This window comes from Pleurodeles waltl, chromosome 6 (assembly GCF_031143425.1).
Source record: "Pleurodeles waltl isolate 20211129_DDA chromosome 6, aPleWal1.hap1.20221129, whole genome shotgun sequence".
In the NCBI taxonomy this organism is placed as follows: Eukaryota; Metazoa; Chordata; class Amphibia; order Caudata; family Salamandridae; genus Pleurodeles; species Pleurodeles waltl.
In genome coordinates, this window is record NC_090445.1 from 1,556,651,107 (window position 1) to 1,556,667,921 (window position 16,815).

The 16,815-nt window shown below is 48.8% G+C and overlaps 1 protein-coding gene across 2 annotated transcripts in view; it reads right to left on the reverse strand.

The window, feature by feature from the left end:
• Positions 1 to 16,815, reverse strand: part of MTOR (mechanistic target of rapamycin kinase) — a 1,113,749-nt gene that overhangs the window by 933,036 nt on the left and 163,898 nt on the right. For both annotated transcript variants that reach the window (XM_069241238.1, XM_069241237.1), the window contains exons 7-8: positions 10,615 to 10,890; positions 9,842 to 9,950 (exon numbers count right to left, since the gene is read on the reverse strand). In XM_069241238.1, the coding sequence (XP_069097339.1) occupies positions 9,842 to 9,950; positions 10,615 to 10,890 (385 nt within the window). The remainder of the gene's footprint in view (positions 1 to 9,841; positions 9,951 to 10,614; positions 10,891 to 16,815) is intronic.

Consider the following 16,815-nt stretch of genomic DNA (forward strand, 5'->3'; position numbering starts at 1 on the left):
CAGGAGGGAAAATTAGCTATTCAGGAGGCGTGTCAATTTCCAGACTGGATACACCCCTAGGGTGACCAGCCTGAGGTGGAAACAGCCTAGGAAATTCCATCATCTTGAGTGTGGTGGAATTTAGTAACTCTGGACAGAGTGATGGGATGTAGTGACTCCAAGGGAATGTATTCCATTGGCTACTACCCTTCACTCCCATAATGCCCCCTAAATTGAGTATTTAGGGCCCCCTCTGATTCCAGATCCTTGCTGGACACAAAAGGAAGGAAGGAACAAGAAGCCTACTGACCCAAGAACCGAGGAGCATGACTGACTTGACGCCAACACTCCTGCTGCACCCAACTCTCAAGGAGCAACTGACCCTGTCCTGCCACTGCAGTCTTCAAGAAACCGGGAGAGCTGAATCTGGAGCTGAAGTGGGCCAACAGAGCCAGCGTTGTTCCCAGGCACTCCAGAGACGAAGGCCACCTTGAGCTTGCCCTCTGAGGATTTCCCAACGGTCCACTGAACATCAGCACTCAAACGCCCGAACCGAGAAGAGAACCAATGGTTTCCCTTCGTTCCCAAGCCTCGTGAGACTCAAGGCCACCTGTTGGTTCAGCCTGGCTTGATCCCCACTCCATGGCTGCAGCCTGTTTCTGGGGCCCCCCCCTCTACCACGACAGCCACCGGTGACTGTAAACCCCACGGTCCAAAGCACCTCTGCACCCGGATATCCCAGATCGGGGAGAGCAGAACCACTGATGTCCCTTCGCCCCGGAACATCGCAAGACTTGAATACCCTTGGTGGCTCACCCGGACTGGACTTTCAGTCCACCCCTGCAGCAGCTTTGTGACTGGACCGATCCCATAGACTTACACAGGGTACCCGACGCTGAACTGCACCTCTGCACCCGCCTGGCCCAGTGCCGCCCGAGGTGACCTGTTGCTGTGGCCTTGGACCATGCCCCATACTTACCCTAAGTCCAGGAGATTCATCCCATAAGTTGCTGTACTATACATGTGTGCAGTGATTGTTCTTCCCCCACAGGATAACATTACTGCATCTGAAAAATACACTATCAACTTTTGCAAACTCTAAACATTAATAACATGAAAAGTACTGCCCTGATTCCAGTGATTTTTGTATCTAAATTTATATAGAAGTATGTGTTATTTTTAATAAATTGGTTATTGAGTGTGTCTCTCACTTACTGTGTGAGTGTGTGCCTTACATGCTTAGCACTACCCTCTGATATGCCTAACTAGTCGAACATGCTACCCAAAAAGAGAGCATCTGGGATGTAATTTGTGCCTCTGTGACACCTCTGGGGATCGCAGAGACTCTTTACATAGTGTACCTCATTTTGGTCCACAATATAAAGTGCCAGCTTCTTACAGGAGACCCTTGTCCTTTTTGGGCACAGGAAAGTAGCGGGTATAGCAACCAAGACCTACTTCTGGCACAGGAACCCTCACTATAGCTCCCGTGACCAAGAGAATAAAACTTACTCGTGGAGAAGGGACAAGTGACCCTCAGCTATCCAATCGTAGGATGGTGGCATGGATGGAGGGATAGTATCGAAGGAGAGGTAGTAGCCCCTTCAGACTATATGCAAAACCCATCTGTCTGACGTGGTGGATTGCCAGCGGTACAGGTGATGGCGAATCCAGCCTCCAACTGGCCCGTGATGAGGAGTCAGACTAGGAAAGCTTAGAGGCAACTGCATGGAGGGGGGCAGTGGACTGGGGAGACCACTGGCTCCACTGTGGCTGGCTGGGAATGGATGTGGTTGGAGAACCTGTTACATAGCCATGAAAGGGGCGAAAGGCAGACTGAGGGGGGCGAGTGGCCACTGAGCGGCCCAAGGACCTGGCTATAGCACAAGATTCCTTGAAGCACTCAAGCACCGAGTCTGCCTTGTCTCCAAAGAGACAAGGGCATTCCAAGGGCATGAGAGTACAGCCTGGGCCTACTTCAGGACCTGTGGCAGCACTTGCGCAACCGTATTTCACAGTGTGTGGGAGTAACAGCCTAAAGGCATGGGGTGTTCACGGACTCAAATGTAAGGCTGAAGGAAGAAAAAATCTTCTTCCCAAGTGTATCCAACCTTTTGGATTCCCTATCCAAAGGTGCGGAAAGGAATGCACCCCGGGAAGTGGAGGCTTGGATAAACAAGCTCTCTGGGGGGGTATTGCGTCAGAAAGCTTAGGTGCCCTGGAGCAGGGTGATTGTGGAAGCCCCTGTGCTGGGTTTGGACCAGGTATCAAGTTGGACATCCATGAGGGCTTCTATAAAGCGGAGCATGGGTTCGGAGGAGGCAACCCCAAGCTGAAGCACCTCTATCAGGAGGTTAGTCCTGACAGCCACCGAAGGAAACTCAAAGTCCAAGACATCAGCTGCTCTTATCACCACCACTGAATAAGAGGCCCCCTCCTCCATAGCCATGGTAGGAGAATGCATGCCAGTATATGTCTGCTGGCCTCACCCAAGTCTGTACGCCAGCTGGTATTCTAAAGAGTCCAGCGACTCCTCCCATTCCTCACCGTAACCTAGCTCATAAGAATGGGTCTCAGGATCCAACATAGGCGGCAAGGCTCCTGCCGGCATCGGAGTCAGCATCGTATGACGTACATCCAGCTCTGTGTCGGAGTCGGCAATGAGAATGGGGATGGCATCGCCTGTGGGCGAGGGTGGCGCTGGGAGTGACAGCGTTGGGGAAGGTCGAGATGGCACAACCAACGCCAGTCCACATTCAGGATGGATCCATGGGTGCCCCAATGCTGAAGCCACCACTGTGGAACTCAAAGGGGCCCCTTCCAACTCCGCAGGGCCCATAGGTGCTCTAACAGAGTCAGGCTGCTCAAAACTCAGGTGTATGGCCTAGTAAAACTCTTGGAGTTGAGCAAGGTTAGCTCTGGTTCCTGGAAACTTAGGGAGGCGCTAAGTTGGCCCAGGCACATTTTACTCTGAACAAGGCCTAGAGCACCAACGCTCCCTCATCTAGCCAGCTGACTGATAAGGGGAAGCCGAAGAATGTTTTTACTTCTTGCTTTTCTTTTTCTGCCTCGACTTCCCCAAATGCCCCAAGGACTTAGAGTGGGAGGACGATGATGGAAGAACCGCGACCGCTCCTGTGACCTTCCTCTCGACCGGGACCTCGACGTGTGCAGAGTCAAGTGTTAAGCCGCCATCAGCTTTAAGGCCCGCTCCCTCAAAGCTTTCAGAATGTATTGCCCAACACTTTGAGCACGACTCCATCTCGTCGTCGCGTTACAGGCACCAAATACACACTGGGTGCGGATCCCTCACAGACATCGCCCTATGACAGAAACCACAGGGCTTAAACCCGGTCTTCCTTGATGACATCCTCAAAGCAACAGAAGTTAAAAACTCAAAAACTTCTTAATGACCAATATTATCATATGGGCAATTCCTATGGGTCACTCTGTAAACTTTGGAAATGATCCGATCTCTTTAGTTAACAAGCATCTGCAATGCAATAGGTCTTGCGTTTGGGAGAGTTAGAGCTATTGGCATTGTAAATGCATAATTGGACTTTTCATGCCACATAAATTGGTCAACCCTGCCTCATAATTTGGTCCTTCCTGCCACATAATTTCAGTGGCCCTGCATATAATTAAAACACTTCCATTTATCTTCTTTCTCTATCTATAGTGGGCATGATTGCATGCAGCATGTACACACCTTCATGGTACATATCTTTGATGAACCGCTTTGAGAAGCGGCTGCAAATCACACCACTAAGTAAGCAAGAACCCAATTGTAGGAGGGCTGCTTTTCTCAACTCAAAGCACAGTCTCAACTCTTCGAGTCGTGTCCAAAACTGCATTAACTTCAAAGACATACCACAATTAGGAAGCACCTTCAGCTGTTAAAATGTTTACTTTTAGTTTAAAACTCTGACATCTTCCCCCAGTAAGCTTTTGGAATTAGAAATGTTTGCATAGCGGCCGTCTGAGAAAGCTACAAGTTCAGAAACGAAGCAAAGACATTCAGGCACCAGACAAAGACAAAGAAACCTAGATGTTGTAAGCTGCATAATGTGGCATTTGTCTCCATGACCTGAAGAAAGGTGGCTGCGGACAGGAATGATTGGGTCCACCAAGTGGCCCCTCTACAATGAGCGGAGGCAGTGGGAAAGGAAGGGCAGTGTGCTGGTAAGGGTCCCGCCGGAAATCTGTTACTAACCATTTATTACAATGAGCCGTGGACCCATTCACAAAACTGCCAAAAAAGATAAAGGTATAAAGGCACAGAAATAGGAGGGCTGCAGATCCATGCACTTTTCTCCGTGACACAAAGGGCTTAAGTAGCCAGGTTTCCACAGCAAAGGAAAACATGAATAAGGAAAGACAGGAGAGATCTGGTGGGGAAGCAATCAAACAACAGTGTAGGAAGTTGGCTCTGTATGTGCTATTTCAAAGTAAGGAATAGCATGCACAGAGTCCAAGGGTTCCCCTTAGTGGTAAGATAGTGGCAAAAAGAGATAATACTAATGCTCTATTTTGTGGTAGTGTGGTCGAGCAGTAGGCTTATCAAAGGAGTAGTGTTCAGCATTTGTTGTACATACACCCAGGCAATAAATGAGGAACACACACTCAGAGACAATTCCAAGACAAAAGGTTTTTGTATAGAAAAATATATTTTCTTAGTTTATTTTAAGAACCACAGGTTCAAATTCTACATGTAATATCTCATTTGAAAGGTATTGCAGGTAAGTACTCTAGGAACTTTGAATAATTACAATAGCATATATACTTTTTACATAAAACACATTTAGCTGTTTTAAAAGTGGACACAGTGCAATTTTCACAGTTCCTGGGGGAGGTAAAGTAATGTTAGTTCTTGCAGGTAAGTAAACCACCTACGGGGTTCAAATTGGGGTCCAAGGTAGCCCACCGTTGGGGGTTCAGAGCAACCCCAAAGTCACCACACCAGCAGCTCAGGGCCGGTCAGGTGCAGAGGTCAAAGAGGTGCCCAAAACACATAGGCTTCAATGGAGAAGAGGGTGCCCCGGTTCCAGTCTGCCAGCAGGTAAGTACCCGCGTCTTCGGAGGGCAGACCAGGGGGGTCTTGTAGGGCACCGGGGGGGACACAAGTCCACACAAAAAGTACACCCTCAGCAGCGCGGGGGCGGCCGGGTGCAGTGTGTAAACAAGCATTGGGTTTCCTGTAGATTTCAATGGGAGACCAAGGGGTCTCTTCAGCGGTGCAGGCAGGCAAGGGGGCGGGGGGCTCCTCGGGGTAGCCACCACCTGGGCAAGGGAGAGGGCCTCCTGGGGTCACTCCTGCACTGGAGTTCCGATCCTTCAGGTCCTGGGGGCTGCGGGTGCAGGGGCCTTTCCAGGCATCGGGATTTCAGAGTCAGGCAGTCGCGGTCAGGGGGAGCCTCGGGATTCCCTCTGCAGGCGTCGCTGTGGGGGCTCAGGGGGGACAACTTTGGTTACTCACAGTCTCGGAGTCGCCGGAGGGTCCTCCCTGAGGTGTTGTTCCTTCACCAGTCGAGTCGGGGTCGCCGGGTGCAGTGTTGCAAGTCTCACGCTTCTTGCGGGGATTGCGGGGGTCTTTAAATCTGCTCCTCTGGATACAAAGTTGCAGTCTTTGTTGAAAAGAGCCGCTGTTCTCGGGAGTTTCTTGGTTTCTTGGAAGCAGGGCAGTCCTCTGAGGATTCAGAGGTCGCTGGTCCTGGGGAAAGCGTCGCTGGAGCAGGTTTCTTTGGAAGGCAGGAGACAGGCCGGTAGGACTGGGGCCAAAGCAGCTGGTGTCTTCTTTCTTCTTCTGCAGGGGTTTTGAGCTCAGCAGTCCTCTTCTTCTGTAAGTTGCAGGAATCTAAATTCTTAGGTTAGGGGAGCCCTTAAATACTACATTTAAGGGTGTGTTTAGGTCTGGGGGTTAGTAGCCAATGGCTACTAGCCCTGAGGGTGGGTACACCCTCTTTGTGCCTCCTCCCAAGGGGAGGGGGTCACATTCCTATCCCTATTGGGGGAATCCTCCATCTGCAAGATGGAGGATTTCTAAAAGTTAGAGTCACCTCAGCTCAGGACACCTTAGGGGCTGTCCTGACTGGCCAGTGACTCCTCCTTGTTTTTCTCATTATCTCTCCTGGACTTGCCGCCAAAAGTGGGGGCTGTGTCCAGGGGGCGGGCATCTCCACTAGCTGGAGTGCCCTGGGGCACTGTAACACGAAGCTTGAGCCTTTGAAGCTCACTGCTAGGTGTTACAGTTCCTGCAGGGGGGAGGTGTGAAGCACCTCCACCCAGAGCAGGCTTTGTTTCTGTCCTCAGAGAGCACAAAGGCTCTCACCACATGGGGTCAGAAACTCGTCTCTCAGCAGCAGGCTGGCACAGACCAGTCAGTCCTGCACTGAACAATTGGGTAGAATACAGGGGGCATCTCTATGATGCCCTCTGTGTGCATTTTTTTATAAATCCAACACTGGCATCAGTGTGGGTTTATTATTCTGAGAAGTTTGGTACCAAACTTCCCAGTATTCAGTGTAGCCATTACGAAGCTGTGGAGTTCATTTTTGACAGACTCCCAGACCATATATTCTTATGGCTACCCTGCACTTACAATGTCTAAGGTTTTGCTTAGACACTGTAGGGGCATAGTGCTCATGCACATATGCCCTCACCTGTGGTATAGTGCACCCTGCCTTAGGGCTGTAAGGCCTGCTAGAGGGGTGACTTACCTATGCCACAGGCAGTGTGAGGTTGGCATGGCACCCTGAGGGGAGTGCCATGTCGACTTAGTCATTTTCTCCCCACCAGCACACACAAGCTGGCAAGCAGTGTGTCTGTGCTGAGTGAGGGGTCCCTAGGGTGGCATAAGACATGCTGCAGCCCTTAGAGACCTTCCCTGGCATCAGGGCCCTTGGTACCAGGGGTACCAGTTACCATCCATTAGGATTAAGACGTCTTGCACTGCACTTGTTTATGTGTACAAGGAACCATCCGGTGACCAGCATTTGTTTAATTTTCAAGAAGGAGATAAAAGCAACCTCCTATTCCAAATATTATGATAGCCTACTTAGAGGATGCATGGTAATAAGGTTTTGCTTTGCTGAGAAGGTGACTTGGTTGTTTAGCCAAACGATATGATATTGAAGGACACTTATCTTGTTACAGCTTATGAATCAGTTACTTTGGAAGTAATCCAAACCAAAGAATGTTATCAAATAACTTTGAAGGTAGTTCCTATTAGCAAATAAAGCAGAACACCTTAGAGTATTACTTGCATGTATTATATAAATTTGTGTTTCGGCTCTAGGAAAACAGAGAGTTTCATTAAACTATACAGAGCTGGAACTACGGAGATGGTCAAAGACATAACCCATGCAATATCAGAAATTACCTGATTGAGTCAATACAGTAGTAGCACTAATGCCCTCTTTCCGTCATCAGGCCTGAACCCCACCGGCCCTAGTTTGAGTTTTCGCCCACCAGCCCAGTGGGGAACAGGGCCTTAACATTGCAGTCGGCTCCTAATGGAGCCGGCTGCAATGTGGTTGGAAGCTGGCTGCAATGTGGCAGTGCAGCAGGTGCAGCAGCACCCCTCGCGCATTCCACTGCCCGTAATTCAGGACGTGGAATGTGCGATGGGGCTGTGCATGGGGGCCCCAGCACTGCCCATGACAAATGCATTTTGGTACATTATAGTTCTGGTACAGTGTCTTCTTTCTCACAAAAATGCGCACACCTCTTCATTTCCAAATTGAAGTGGATAAAAAAATTACAGTTTGATGCATGATGTACCTATTTACATCTTAGCGGTTTAGAGGGCTTCCGGAACCAACCAGAGAGGCTGCCTCGATGACATTTCAGGGCTCCTACAATCCTGGAGTAACATTCTGTTGATTTTGTAGGTTCCCAGAGCAGTGTACATCCAAAGTTTTTACTGGCTCAAGTGTGATGTGCATTAGTTTTTTTCTAAAGACTCCCCTTGCTCCTGTTGCCATTGAAGACAGTCACAACAGATGAAATAAGACTGACTTTCTCTAAGGCAAGCAGAATCTACATTAGGGGGACAATGAAATGGGCTGAAGATTGCTGTCATCCACTAGGCAATCGGGTTTCATGGAGAAGTAGATGGAGTGTACACAGACACCATCATTTTGTGCAGCACACACCCGTCAGGACCAAGGAACCACGGCACTCACCAACCCTTTCGTAGCTCACAAAAATCCAAGCAAACGAAAACTGTCCTGCATACATTTCCCAGGCATGATCAAAGGTAAGGAGCCCTATTACGGGAGTTATCGGAACTTTTACACAGCAAAAGGTATGGATACAGGTATAGGTGAAAAGGTCAGTGTGTTTGACTACAATAAAGCTGTCACCACAAAGCCTTATTTGAGATTGCACCAGCAAATTGCTCTCAGAACGGGGGTACACTTTGGATGTCACACTGATACTGAAGCACAGCTATGGTGACGGCTAAAAACTCAGAACTCAGGTAGTACCTCCAATGGATGTCTATGAATCTCAATATCACGCTATAGTAGAAAACACAGGATGGGTCATACAAGAGCAAAGTGAGAATCCTTCACAAAATCCATACATAGGAATCTCACTGTCAATGGACAGCCAGTAGCGCTATGAAAATGTTAAAGGTAGTTTCACTGTTGTGCAGGAAAACTACACAAAAAACAGGGAAGTAGATTGCAGAAAATCAGTACTTCTGACAGTGGCGCAGCAAGGGTGTCATTGGCCCAGGAGCAAGCAATGCAAATGGGCCCTTTCACTGCTGGACAGCTTGTAAAATATAACAATAACAGAGTTTAGTGGGCCCTAAGGTCTGTGTTCCTGTGCCACTGCATCAGATGTACCATCGGAAGCAATGCCCTGACTCCTGACCACCACAGCCAATCAACTCATAGCAAGGAAAAATGGAGACAGCACTTTCTCACAGAAGTTGGTGTACACTTTGTGCCTGTCCCCTGTTACCAGACCATACCTCTCCTAATGAATAACATAATAAAATATGCAACACCTCCAGTGGACTCCTCTCCTAATGAATAAAATAATAAAATATGCAGCACCTCCAGTGGACTCCTCTCCTAATGAATAAAATAATAAAATATGCAGCACCTCCAGTGGACTCCTCTCCTAATGAATAACATAATAAAATATGCAGCACCACCAGTGGACTGACAAATTGACCAGTAAACAGGAGGAAAACATAAAACAGAGTATAAACATATTTTTTTTTTTAAGGGATTGAGCAGCACAGCTTTTTCAAACACCTATCAGAGGTTCACAATCCCAGTAAAACTTTGAAATCCTTTATTAATGCATTAAAACTCCAAGTACTCACGCATCTCATGAAGCCATGCTTCACACATCTCCAGTAGAGTGCTGCCCAATACGATTCAAGCTAATCAGATACTTACATAGCCACATTCATATACAGGACATCTACTCATACTCAACTCACACACTGAGCACTCTCACACGCACAAACCACAAACTGCAGCTGTGCTTTGACACATCATAACCATGGGCAAACATGCTATGAAGTACCAATTGCAACATACTCAACAGCAGCCGTGCTCACCCTTAGCAACTGTACTTGCACCCCTCAAAGACATGGTCACACAACGTGCTGCCTCAAACCTACACTGCTCACAACTCCTCTCTCAAACCATGTAGAACTGTACTGAGAATGCATGCTTATGATCACAGATCTCAAGCCTCGATGTTCATACACTCTGGATACCCACATTCTGGACAACTAAGATCACACCAACCACAGTCTCACTCACACAACTCAAGCAACCATACTGAAACACACCATGTCACCTTACTTGTACAACCTTGCTAAGAAGATGAGCCTCACCTGTAAAGGCAGTTGGCCGAAAGGCAGCCAAACGTGGCAGTACATTTAAAATGGTCATTTGGATCAGGGAACTTTTGCAGCTTCGGCATTTCAGGACCCAGCGACACACCTGAAAAAAGAAGTGACTATGATGTCATATAAAATGGGAAGTGAGAAAATCAGATCAGAAAAGAGGTAGGAATGGCAAAGGAAAGCAAGCAAGGAGGGAAAGGTTGAAATGATTGAGTCAGGTAGGGGAACAAGGAAGGAAACAGTATGGATTAAGGAAGAAGAGAAAGGCATGCTGGAATGAATGGGTGAGAATTAAGTAAGAGATGCACAGAGGAAACAGGGGAGATGGAACTGGCAGTCTGAAGAAGAGAGGTTGTAGGGGAGGAAGGGAAATGTGAAGCCAGTTGAAAGAAAGTTAGGAGAAAAGAAGAAAAAATAAGGTGGAATAAAGGAAGCTGGTGAAAGGGTGGGTATTTGGAGAGTGTAATGAAAGGAAAAAGAAAGAGAAAAAGAAGCAGAAGAAAATGTAAGAAAGGAGAGAAGATGGCCCACTGCAAAGATCAGTATGGAAAGAAAAGTGACAAAAGTATGGATGTGCATGTTGAAAAGCAGTGAGGTGAGAAGGAAGGAAAGTAAGGGTCTTGAAAATAGAGAAGTAGTCAATGGAATGAAACAGAGAAGAGAGGGTGAAAACAGCATGGAACATGGTACAAAAAGGTGTGGAGTCTAGTATGAGAATAGAATACCACAAGAAAGGATGAAACACCACTACATATATTCACCTGATCAAACTTTTCCTCCATCAGTTCTCGGCAGCTCCGACTCTCCACTAGGGTGGACTTGGAAGACAGTGATGTGCCTCCATAGGCTAGGATGCCAGTCTGCCCACTATAGCCCAGAAGGCCCATCAAAGCATTGGAGGTTTGTGGCTGGACTGACTGGAAGCTGGTGAATGGAGTGATGTGCCGTGGCTTAGTGCCAAACCCCATCAGGTCCTTGCAATGCTTGTCGTGTACAAGCTGCTGCTGAGTTATCTCTTCCATCTCTTCCCGTAGGCGCTGGTTGGGAAGAATAAATCCTGCAGTTTAATAATGCTGCTAGGAACTGTCGACAGCACCAAACAAAAGGAGACACAACCCCAAGGAGAGGGACAGAGGAGCACGGCTCACACTGGGAGAGGTCTGTACAGCAAAGGCCTCCAGTGAGAAAAGATTCCCAGCAAGCAAACAAAGCACAAAAAGCATATACAATGCAGCAATACTGTAGGAAGTTGGCTCTGTATGTGCTATTTCAAAGTAAGGAATAGCATGCACAGAGTCCAAGGGTTCCCCTCAGAGGTAAAATAGTGGTAAAAAGAGATAATACTAATGCTCTATTTTGTGGTAGTGTGGTCGAGCAGTAGGCTTATCCAAGGAGTAGTGTTAAGCATTTGTTGTACATACACACAGGCAATAAATGAGGTACACACACTCAGAGACAAATCCAGCCAATAGGTTTTGTTATAGAAAAATATATTTTCTTAGTTTATTTTAACAACCACAGGTTCAAATTTTACATGTAATATCTCATTTGAAAGGTATTGCAGGTAAGTACTCTAGGAACTTTGAATCATTACTTTAGCATGTATACTTTTTACATAAAACACAATAAGCTGTTTTAAAAGTGGACACAGTGCAATTTTCACAGTTCCTGGGGGAGGCAAGTTATTGTTAATTTTCACAGGTAAGTAAGTCACTTACAGGTTTTAGTTTTTGGTCCAAGGTAGCCCACCGTTGGGGGTTCAGAGCAACCCCAAAGTTATCACACCAGCAGCTCAGGGCCGGTCAGGTGCAAAGGTCAAAGAGGTGCCCAAAACACATAGGCTATAATGGAGAGAAGGGGGTGCCCCGGTTCCAGTCTGCCAGCAGGTAAGTACCCGCGTCTTCGGAGGGCAGACCAGGGGGGTTTTGTAGGGCACCGGGGGGGACACAAGTCCACACAGAAAGTACACCCTCAGCAGCGCGGGGGCGGCCGGGTGCAGTGTGCAAACAAGCGTCGGGTTTCCTTCAGTTTTCAATGAGAGACCAAGGGGTCTCTTCAGCGATGCAAGCAGGCAAGGGGGGGGCTCCTCGGGGTAGCCACCACCTGGGCAAGGGAGAGGGCCTCCTGGGGGTCACTCCTGCACAGAAGTTCCGTTTCTTTAGGGGCTGGGGGCTGCGGGTGCAGGGTCTTTTCCAGCCGTCGGGAAATGGAGTTCAGACAGTCGCGGTCAGGGGGAGCCTGGGGATTCCCTCTGCAGGCGTCGCTGTGGGGGCTCAGGGGGGACAACTTTGGTTACTCACAGTCGTAGAGTCGCCGGAGGGTCCTCCCTGAGTTGGTTGTTCTCCACCAGTCGAGTCGGGGTCGCCGGGTGCAGTGTTGCAAGTCTCACGCTTCTTGCGGGGAGTTGCAGGGGTCTTTAAATCTGCTCCTTGTAACAAAGTTGCAGTTCTTTTGGAGCAGTGGCGCTGTCCTCGTGAGTTTCTTGTCTTTTTCGAAGCAGGGCAGTCCTCAGAGGATTCAGAGGTCGCTGGTCCCTTGGAAAGCGTCGCTGGAGCAGGGTTCTTTGGAAGGCAGGAGACAGGCCGGTAAGTCTGGGGCCAAGGCAGTTGGTGTCTTCTGTTCTTCCTCTGCAGGGGTTTTTCAGCTCAGCAGTCCTTCTTCTTGTAGTTGCAGGAATCTAAATTCTAGGTTCAGGGAAGGCCCTTAAATACTAAATTTAAGGGCGTGTTTAGGTCTGGGGGGTTAGTAGCCAATGGCTACTAGCCCTGAGGGTGAGTACACCCTCTTTGTGCCTCCTCCCAAGGGGAGGGGGTCACATCCCTAATCCTATTGGGGGAATCCTCCATCTACAAGATGGAGGATTTCTAAAAGTTAGAGTCACTTCAGCTCGGGACACCTTAGGGGCTGTCCTGACTGGCCAGTGACTCCTCCTTGTTGTTTTCTTTGTTTCCTCCAGCCTTGCCGCCAAAAGTGGGGGCCGTGGCCGGAGGGGGCGGGCAACTCCACTAAGCTGGAGTGTCCTGCGGTGCTGTGACAAAGGGGTGAGCCTTTGAGGCTCACCGCCAGGTGTTACAGCTCCTGCCTGGGGGAGGTGTTAGCATCTCCACCCAGTGCAGGCTTTGTTACTGGCCTCAGAGTGACAAAGGCACTCTCCCCATGGGGCCAGCAACATGTCTCTAGTGTGGCAGGCTGCTGGAACCAGTCAGCCTACACAGATAGTCGGTTAGGTTTCAGGGGGCACCTCTAAGGTGCCCTCTGTGGTGTATTTTACAATAAAATGTACACTGGAATCAGTGTGCATTTATTGTGCTGAGAAGTTTGATACCAAACTTCCCAGTTTTCAGTGTAGCCATTATGGTGCTGTGGAGTTCGTGTTTGACAGACTCCCAGACCATATACTCTTATGGCTACCCTGCACTTACAATGTCTAAGGTTTTGCTTAGACACTGTAGGGGCACAGTGCTCATGCACTGGTGCCCTCACCTATGGTATAGTGCACCCTGCCTTAGGGCTGTAAGGCCTGCTAGAGGGGTGTCTTACCTATACTGCATAGGCAGTGAGAGGCTGGCATGGCACCCTGAGGGGAGTGCCATGTCGACTTACTCATTTTGTTCTCACTAGCACCCACAAGCTGGTAAGCAGTGTGTCTGTGCTGAGTGAGGGGTCTCTAGGGTGGCATAATGCATGCTGCAGCCCTTAGAGACCTTCCCTGGCATCAGGGCCCTTGGTACCAGAGGTACCAGTTACAAGGGACTTATCTGGATGCCAGGGTGTGCCAATTGTGGAATCAAAAGTACAGGTTAGGGAAAGAACACTGGTGCTGGGGCCTGGGTAGCAGGCCTCAGCACACTTTCAATTCAAAACATAGCATCAGCAAAGGCAAAAAGTCAGGGGGTAACCATGCCAAGGAGGCATTTCCTTACACAACCCCCCCCCAAACGAAAGAGGATGAGACTAACCTTTCTCAAGAGAGTCTTCATTTTCTAAGTGGAAGAACCTGGAAAGGCCATCTGCATTGGCATGGGCAGTCCCAGGTCTGTGTTCCACTACAAAGTCCATTCCCTGTAGGGAGATGGACCACCTCAACAGTTTTGGATTTTCACCTTTCATTTGCATCAGCCATCTGAGAGGTCTGTGGTCAGTTTGAACTAGGAAGTGAGTACCAAAGAGATATGGTCTCAACTTCTTCAGGGACCAAACCACAGCAAAGGCCTCCCTCTCAATGGCACTCCAACGCTGCTCCCTGGGGAGTAACCTCCTGCTAATGAAAGCAACAGGCTGGTCAAGGCCATCATCATTTGTTTGGGACAAAACTGCCCCTATCCCATGCTCAGAGGCATCTGTTTGCACAATGAATTGCTTGGAGTAATCTGGAGCTTTTAGAACTGGTGCTGTGCACATAGCTTGCTTCAGGGTGTCAAAGGCCTGTTGGCATTCGACAGTCCAGTTTACTTTCTTGGGCATTTTCTTGGAGGTGAGTTCTGTGAGGGCTGTCACAATGGATCCATATCCCTTCACAAACCTCCTATAGTACCCAGTCAAGCGAAGGAATGCCCTGACTTGAGTCTGGGTTTTTGGAGCTACCCAGTCCAGAATAGTCTGGATCTTGGGTTGGAGTGGCTGAACTTGGCCTCCACCTACAAGGTGTCCCAAGTAAACCACAGTTCCCTGCCCTATCTGGCATTTGGATGCCTTGATAGAGAGGCCTGCAGATTGCAGGGCCTTCAAAACCTTCTTCAGGTGGACCAGGTGATCCTGCCAGGTGGAGCTGAAGACAGCAATATCATCAAGATAAGCTGCACTAAAGGATTCCAACCCAGCAAGGACTTGATTCACCAACCTTTGGAAGGTGGCAGGGGCATTCTTTAAACCAAAGGGCATAACAGTGAACTGATAATGCCCATCAGGTGTGGAGAATGCTGTCTTTTCTTTTGCTCCAGGGGCCATTTTGATTTGCCAGTACCCTGCTGTTAAGTCAAAGGTACTTAAGAATTTGGCAGCCCCTAATTTGTCTATTAGCTCATCAGCTCTAGGAATGGGATGAGCATCTGTCTTGGTGACAGAGTTGAGACCTCTGTAGTCCACACAAAACCTCATCTCTCTCTTTCCTTCTTTGGTGTGAGGTTTGGGGACTAAGACCACTGGGCTAGCCCAGGGGCTGTCAGAGTACTCAATTACTCCCAATTCCAGCATCTTGTGGACTTCCACCTTGATGCTTTCCTTAACTTGGTCAGAATGTCTAAATATTTTGTTTTTGACAGGCATGCTGTCTCCTGTGTCCACATCATGGGTACACAGGTGTGTCTGACCAGGGGTTAGGGAAAAGAGTTCAGCAAACTGCTGCAGGACCTTCCTACAGTCAGACTGCTGTTGGCTAGAGAGGGTGTCTGAGTAGATCACTCCATCCACTGAGCCATCTTTAGGGTCTGATGAGAGGAGATCAGGGAGAGGTTCACTCTCAGCTTCCTGGTCCTCATCTGTTACCATCAACAGATTTACATCAGCCCTGTCATGGAAGAGCTTAAGGCCGTTCACATGGATCACCCTCTTGGGGCTCCTGCTTGTGCCCAGGTCCACCAGGTAGGTGACCTGACTCTTCCTCTCTAGTACTGGGTAAGGGCCACTCCATTTGTCCTGAAGTACCCTGGGAGCCACAGGCTCCAGAACCCAGACTTTCTGCCCTGGTTGAAATTCAACCAGTGCAGCCTTTTGGTCATACCACAACTTCTGGAGTTGTTGGCTGGCCTCAAGGTTTTTACTTGCCTTTTCCATGTACTCTGCCATTCTTGAGCGAAGGCCAAGTACATAGTCCACTATGTCTTGTTTAGGCTCATGAAGAGGTCTCTCCCAGCCTTCTTTAACAAGAGCAAGTGGTCCCCTTACAGGGTGGCCAAACAGAAGTTCAAAGGGTGAGAATCCTACTCCCTTCTGAGGCACCTCTCTGTAAGCGAAAAGCAGACATGGCAGGAGGACATCCCATCTCCTTTTGAGTTTTTCTGGGAGCCCCATGATCATGCCCTTTAATGTCTTGTTGAATCTCTCAACAAGGCCATTAGTTTGTGGATGATATGGTGTAGTGAATTTATAAGTCACCCCACACTCATTCCACATGTGTTTTAGGTATGCTGACATGAAGTTGGTACCTCTGTCAGAAACCACCTCCTTAGGGAAACCCACTCTGGTAAAGATACCAATGAGGGCCTTGGCTACTGCAGGGGCAGTAGTCGACCTAAGGGGAATAGCTTCCGGATACCTAGTAGCATGATCCACTACTACTAGGATGTACATATTTCCTGAGGCTGTGGGAGGTTCTAGTGGACCAACTATGTCCACACCCACTCTTTCAAAGGGGACCCCCACCACTGGAAGTGGAATGAGGGGGGCCTTTGGATGCCCACCTGTCTTACCACTGGCTTGACAGGTGGGGCAGGAGAGGCAAAACTCCTTAGCCTTCTGGGACATATTGGGCCAGTAGAAGTGGTTGACTAACCCTCCCACGTCTTGGTTTGTCCCAAATGCCCAGCAAGGGGAATATCATGGGCTAAGGTCAGGATAAACTCTCTGAAACTCTGAGGCACTACCACTCTCCTAGTGGCACCAGGTTTGGGATCTCTTGCCTCAGTGTACAGGAGTCCATCTTCCCAATAGACCCTATGTGTTCCATTTTTCTTGCCTTTGGACTCTTCAGCAGCTTGCTGCCTAAGGCCTTCAAGAGAGGGACAGGTTTCTTGTCCCTTACACAACTCTTCCCTTGAGAGCCCCCTGGGCCTAAGAGCTCAACCTGATAAGGTTCCAGTTCCATAGGCTCAGTTCCCTCAGAGGGCAGAACTTCTTCCTGAGAAGAGAGGTTCTCTTTTTGGTGTTGTGTTGCAGCTGGTTTCCCAGCTGACTTTCCGTTCCTCTTGGTAGGCTGGGCCATTTTTCCAGACTCCAGCTCTACTTTTTCACCCTGTGCCTTGCAC